This window comes from Hylaeus anthracinus, unplaced genomic scaffold (genome assembly GCF_026225885.1).
Source record: "Hylaeus anthracinus isolate JK02 unplaced genomic scaffold, UHH_iyHylAnth1.0_haploid 16618, whole genome shotgun sequence".
NCBI classification, from domain to species: domain Eukaryota; kingdom Metazoa; phylum Arthropoda; class Insecta; order Hymenoptera; family Colletidae; genus Hylaeus; species Hylaeus anthracinus.
This window is the reverse complement of record NW_026534680.1, coordinates 25-6,634: the sequence shown is the minus strand read 5'-3', so window position 1 is coordinate 6,634 and position 6,610 is coordinate 25. Positions and strand designations below refer to the sequence as shown.

General features: G+C 36.7%; 1 protein-coding gene across 1 annotated transcript; it reads left to right on the top strand.

Annotated features, from left to right (window-relative positions):
- The first annotated feature begins 342 nt into the window (after nucleotides 1-342).
- Nucleotides 343-6,365, top strand: LOC128892746 (prothoracicotropic hormone-like). Its single transcript, XM_054153285.1, has 4 exons — nucleotides 343-3,841; nucleotides 5,168-5,341; nucleotides 5,797-5,937; nucleotides 6,204-6,365. Exons 1-4 carry the CDS (start codon nucleotides 3,800-3,802, stop codon nucleotides 6,363-6,365), a joined length of 519 nt encoding a protein of 172 aa, XP_054009260.1. The 5' UTR covers nucleotides 343-3,799.
- The last annotated feature ends 245 nt before the right edge of the window (nucleotides 6,366-6,610 follow it).

Genomic DNA, 6,610 nt, shown 5'->3' with positions numbered 1-6,610 from the left:
ATGCCAAAAAAATGTTTTTAAAAACTATAAACAAATTTTTGTTTTCGAAAAAGGTTAATTCATTTCGTCATAACAGGCGATGGTGTGGGTGGTGGCCATTTTGTTTGCGGTGAGCAAGATTTCTCCAAACTTGTATACCTGAAAACAAAAATAAAGGTAGATTTGGAGAATATATTAGACCAACGGGTCTGTGATCGCAGGATTTTGGAAAAAATTAATTTAAAACAAAGTGTCGTACATTTGAAGTTGAACTTCAACTTTCGTTATAAATTAAGCGATTAAATACAGAATAAAAAGAAGAGTATATAAGAAAGGAAAAAATCCTTCGATCAAGGACCCGTTAGTCTAATATATGTATTTTCTACATCTACCTTTAGTTTTGTTTTCAGGTACACCAATTTGAAAAACTCTTGCTCACTTTTAAAACCATCTTTTAAAACAAAAATTCTTTTATAGTTCTTTAAGACATACTTTGTAATATATTTACATCTCATTAATAAAAGTTACCTTAAAAAGAGCACACAAGAATGCGTCCGTTTTCATTTTTCTGGACTGCGACTAACCCCTTAAGTCCAATTAAGTCTTACGTGAAACATTATAGGGAACATTTGTTTTACGTATTCATATATCCCAATTTTTCTTAAAATCACGTGATTGCAAATGGTCCGATGCATTATGTTATTAAAATAAATGTAAGAAATCATTGTATTAAGAATCATAAAATTATCGTTGATAGTTACTGTGAATAATTGCATGAAATAATGTTAGTGTTCTAAATAATCGAATACGTTATGATATTAAAAAAAAAAATTAATTGATTTACTGTAAACACTTTCGTATGCTTCATCTGCGTATTAGTAGGTTATACCTGTTGATTGAAATATATATTTATACGAATGAAAAAATATCTTATGACATAGATGCAACAAATTTTGTGGAATTACATTTAAAAAAAAAAAAAAAAAAAAGAAAACTTAAGAATCACTTATGTGATGAGTTCCAGATGTAGGTTTACGATGTCGTATAGTTCTAACTTGTAATAGATCTTAAAGTAGATAGGGGCATAATACGATGCGAGGTTAACGTAAATTACCTCATTTGTCAGAAACCACGATGACGTAAAAGTATATAGTACAACTTGGCCCTTCGTGACATTAAGTTTGACTCGAAAAAAAAACGGAGAGTTTGCATCTCTGTTCCTAGTCCTTCCATTTATCTATGTTGTTTTTGTAATTCTTGTTGTTGGTGAAAGTCTTCGCAGCTCTTCTCGCGGTTCTTGCATTATTAAAGAACTACATCAGCTAAAAGAACCAGAATAGTCAGAGGAACTACAATAACCGACGAAGCTAAAACAGTTAGAGGAAGTACAACAACTCTAACCCCATTTATGAACCCTTACAGACCACTATCCGACTGTACGAAGGGTTCGTAATTTCGTTTGCAGTTCCTGAGTTTAAAACTGTTCCAACACGTCAGTAACGAACGTCAGTAAAGTATGTTGGGCACGGAGGCGTTGGTTATTCGGAGAATCTGGCTCCCGAATAGTCGTGTACTTGAAATGACCTTCCATTGGTGCTTCTGGCGACGCCTACGAATGCCGGGAACACACTCTCATTCGGTCCAACGGATTGGAAGCAATTTTTTTTTTTTTTTTTTGCAAAATAGAACGAGGTTGGAAAGTTTCGCCGTTTGTTCCGTGACGTGTTGTTCCGCGACGTGTCGTCCCACGGAAAATAAGGTTACGAGTATCCACGCAGCCGAGTCCCTGGAGATCCCTAACAGGACAATCGTTTTCGTTGACCTCGCAGCTTTTTAACTTTTTCCTCTATCTATTTATTCATAATATCTTCTACAGAGTAAGCATTTCAATCGTTAGTGTTACGTGTCGTAAACATTTGTAGTACAGGAATTTCAAGAAGCCAATCCGCTGCCATTTTGTCCAAGTTCAAATTTTTAAAGCATGCAGAATTGATGTTTGTAAAATCGACGTGCGTGAAGCTTTCAGGGTGAAAATTTAATGACTTGTAAAAAGCATGGTATTCCAGCCATGGGCGAACCAAATGTTGCTTATATTTTGCACCGGCTTGTAATTTTTAACAGGAAACATTTTTGAAGCGCCATGTCACAACTTCTAGCTACGTAATTAAAATTCAACGAACAGTTCATGATTTAAAGAAACTGACGAGTATATAATATTATTAATTCGCATTTCATTTAACACCGTTAATCTAAAAATACCACGAGGAAAATGTAATCTTTCCTACGGATTATTTCGAATTGTGTAAACCATCCCCCGTACCACCCTCAACCACCAAAAATTATAGAATCCAAGCTGCGTCCTCGTTTGAAGGTTCTTCAAATCCATGAAAATACTCTCGATCCTCTTCAAGTGATTGTCAAGATTCTCTCAATCGAAATTAAAATTTGTCCAAGCATGGTCGTGCTCGTGGTCATTTCCATCGGGAGCTTCCGCAGTGACTCGATGGAAACTTTAGCGTGTTTCGTTGCAATTGGAAGCTTTTTATCTTCGATGTTGTTGTTTTTAACACCTCTCGTCCGATCGAGCGAATGCATTCGCGCGTATAAATAACGAAAACAACGACGGTTGGACGTTCAGAGAGGGTTCGCAGGTAATATGCCGCGGGAACGGCCGTAAGTACGCGTCCCATCGATCTGGTACGTATCTGGTGCAGAAAATAATTCCCTGGCGGCCGTGAAAGCCGAAGTTGCGTGCATAAGTGCGTGTCCTGCTGTGCGTGTGTCCCGAATTAAATTACTCGCGACTCATTAACGCGACGGTTGCCGCGCAGATTTTTGTTAGGAGGCCTCGGGCGCCACGCAAACAAATGGGGGGCTCGTACGGGAGTTACTTGCAACACTTTGTCACTGTAACCCTTTGCTGTTCTATGTCGAGTGAGACTCGACAGAGTTGGAGTGAATTCAGAAAATCTGGACTGCAAAGGGTTAAAAGCTGCGTATACCGTATGAAATCTAAGATATTTAAGCCGAAAGATGAGCACGGCAAGCGAAGAAGAAGCACAATAACTCCAATTTACGTGACTGAGATAATTGCAAATAGCTGAGTAATCGGGTTGTTTAAGTTTATACGTAGTACATAGAATTATTCATTTCGCGGCAAATGGGTCACTTTCGTACTCGACGTCAGGGATTTAATTCGAATTGAAATATATTAGAGTGTATTAGAATGTCCAGGCGAAATTAGAGGAGACTCATGTCGCCATTTTATTGTTTTGGGAATTGTTTAAATACTAGGAGCCCTCGAAGTTAACAGTCGAACAACGTCATTATTTTGTTGCTCTGTCCATACGTAAATGCTAGTAAACACGAATCATAGCACGTGTACTGAAATTGATATGTTGACGCGTTACACAGCGATACCTGTGTCGTGGGACGAATAGGACGATAACTGACAGCAACCAAAGGTGATTTCAGCTGTCTGACAAAAATAACTGAAGAATTTTGTGTTGCAATCTGGGAAAGACGGATCCATTTCAATGAATCCGGGCCCCTGTGACAGGTAGTTTTGTAATTGCGACAGCTGTCACGCATGGACAAAAACTTCATGTTAGGGGCACGTCCACCCCCGTTTGAAGATCGTGTGACGCTAATGGATTTATTTATGTCGAAAAGGAAGCGTAGATGTTTTGATCTAGGGGTGCTGGAGAGAGTTGGGGGTGAATGAGGGATGTGGTGGCCCATTTTGTTTCCCTAATTCTCCTTATATAAAACTCCGCGACATTCGAAAGACCTTTATTACTCAAGCATCGACTAGCATCTAATGAGATTCGTTCCTATCGACATGAAAATCGTAATCGCTTACGTAAGTAAGAAATAGCGAATTATACTCGAAAAGTGAAGACATGCAGTCGGTGTAATAAGTGTTCGTACAAGAACCAATTCGAAATAAAACTTCAGATATTTATTTTATTAATAAATTTTAGAGGAAGAAATAATTAACCAACATTCCTACATATTTTTAGACGAGATTTTTGGTAAATTAAAGTCTATTACTTTTAATCTTAACTTCTTATTTCTTTTCTTATTAATTTTATTTTAAACTGGTTGCTGTACGAATACTTCTTACGCTGACTGTACGTGAAATCGTACCGGTGCAGATTTGTGTAAAATTTTCTGACGCGTGGCAAAACTTTAACAAATAATTTTGCGAATATTCTAATTAAAATTTTGCTTAATCTTTTAACAGTGAACATTGTAATATAGATGTATCTATAGTTGACAATCTAGAACTCTCATTTCGAACGTGAAATTTTTGGAAAAGAATTACACTTTTTTTAATTTGATATCGAAAGCTGGTCACTGTTAACTTCGATACATTTTCGAACACGATTGACGAATGTTTGCTTTGTACTTTCGACAGCGTCAAGTGTAAATATTCTGTATGATTGTAAACATAATTTCAATTGGAAACATTCAACAACGCAGCCACGGCCATTACCACGTAACTATTTTTTTTTTTTTAATAATGCAACAAAAATACGTGGAGAAACGTTACTTGAAATTGAATTGTCATCAGCGATTATCTAGTTTTATCAGTCGTAATCAGGTTCGGTCGAGTAATATACAGTGGTATGGTTCCTGCTTAATTTGATTTGAAATAAATTGATGTATTAACTGCTCAAGGTGTTAACAGGAAACATTTTTGAAGCGCCATATCACAACTTCTAGCTACGTAATTAAAATTCAACGAACCTCCAGTTCATGATTTAAAGAAACTGGCGAGTATATAATATTATTAATTCGCATTTCATTTAACACCGTTAATCTAAAAATACCACGAGGAAAATGTAATCTTTCCTACGGATTATTTCGAATTGTTAAACCATCCCTCGTACCACCTGTTGGTGATTCTTGAAATTTCACATAAATTATCTACCCCACAATCGATTTTTTAGAAATGTAAAAATGGTAGTAAGATTATTATTAATTTCAGCTTTAAAATTATCATCGAGTTTAATGTTTCTTCTACTTTTGCTTGGTAATTGGTAATTTGTCGCTCGTAAATCTTTGTTTATCGTTTGTTTGCCAGAACTAATAAATAGATGAATCGATTGAAGAAGTTTACAATACGCATTCCGAACGTTTTTATGAAATGTCCGGTGACAATATAGCGCCATTTGTTGTTCAGGTTATGCTATACGCCCTTGAAGTCGCCGAATTGATGCTGGCAAGCAGTGAATGGAGCTTGCAGACTCTGAACATCGATACCCAACCGGAGAGCTATGACAAATCGTGGAACGACGAGGACCTATTAATCGAGAGGCCGTCGTTCCACAACAATAGAATCAATGTCAGGGCCAGAGTGAGTATTTTGAACTAAATAAAATATTCTTTACCTTTTTGTCAAAATATTCAAACAAACAAAAACCAACATGTCCATTTTTACGATATCCATTAATTTCTTTCTTTGTATTACTTCACGTTCTCTTCATTCTCTAAAATCTCCATTAGGGTTGTAACTAATTTGTTCGGAGTCCACCGCCTCCCTATAGCTCGGGTACCTCGGGATCGCTAAACCCGTACTGTAGCTACGATCAAACGTATCTACAGCCCCTGAGGCTCGAATACATAAGAGATACATAATTTAATACAAATAGCTTTTCTCCTCACGACAAAGTTGAAAATTTCATTTTATTTATTGTCTAGCAGTTAATATGGATATCTTGCTTGTTATGGCCTCGTAAACAAATTTATTATCGATTCTTCGTGTTTATTTTAAAAATAAAACCAACCGAAATACTTTGGACATGTTTACAGTCTAGCTGTTCATGCGAAACGGAGTTCGGGCACAAAAAGTATCTGGGATATGGATTTTACCCGAAATACCTGAGCGAGTCTGCTTGCAAAAGACGCACTTGCCAAGATAAATTTCATCGTTGCAAGCTACTCAGTTACTCGGTATGACTATGTAACTTCAACGAATCTGTCTAGTGTAAGGATAAAAAAAAAAAGAAAAAATATTTCTGTAAACTACGAGTCTGTTTAGTTTCTTTCGTCTTAATACAAGACAAGTCTCAGTCTATTGCTGTTCTTCAAGCTAACCCTGAATTTTCATTAGTTCGTGCCAATTCTTGTATTTAAAAACGCATAAACAGAGGCGAAGATAGTTCGATTTCAGTTATTCGAAGAATGTTATATTAAATTATCATTTTTTTCTTCTGCAGGTATATGTTTTGCAGCAACGGCAGGCCTACGGGGCTCGATACTCGTACGACAACGCGTTGCAAGAGCCGGAACTGCCGGAGTGTCTACGCCAGGATTGGCAACCGAAGAAGGTGGAAGTGGCAGTCGCCTGCGTGCCTGACACAGGCAGCAGACAGAACTGACAGTTCCTATTCTTCTGAAATCGTATAGTCTAATCGTATATTCCTATTCTTCTGAAATCGTATATCTAATATATAGGTACCTATAACAGTGATTCTAGCTAACAAGTAACGATTTTTACGCTTTAATCAAATAAAATTTCAGTCACATCGATGATACATGTTGTATCATCAATGTCATATTTATTACGTTTACCATTAAAACGAAAATTTGTCTAGTTTTCGCTAAAATTTTATCGAACCATTAC

Coding starts and splice junctions, on each gene's coding strand:
- LOC128892746 (XM_054153285.1), top strand. CDS start 3,800: ATGAGATTCGTTCCTATCGACATGAAAATCGTAATCGCTTAC. Junction 3,842..5,167: donor TGAAAATCGTAATCGCTTAC/GTAAGTAAGAAA, acceptor TTTGTTGTTCAG/GTTATGCTATACGCCCTTGA. Junction 5,342..5,796: donor GAATCAATGTCAGGGCCAGA/GTGAGTATTTTG, acceptor ACATGTTTACAG/TCTAGCTGTTCATGCGAAAC.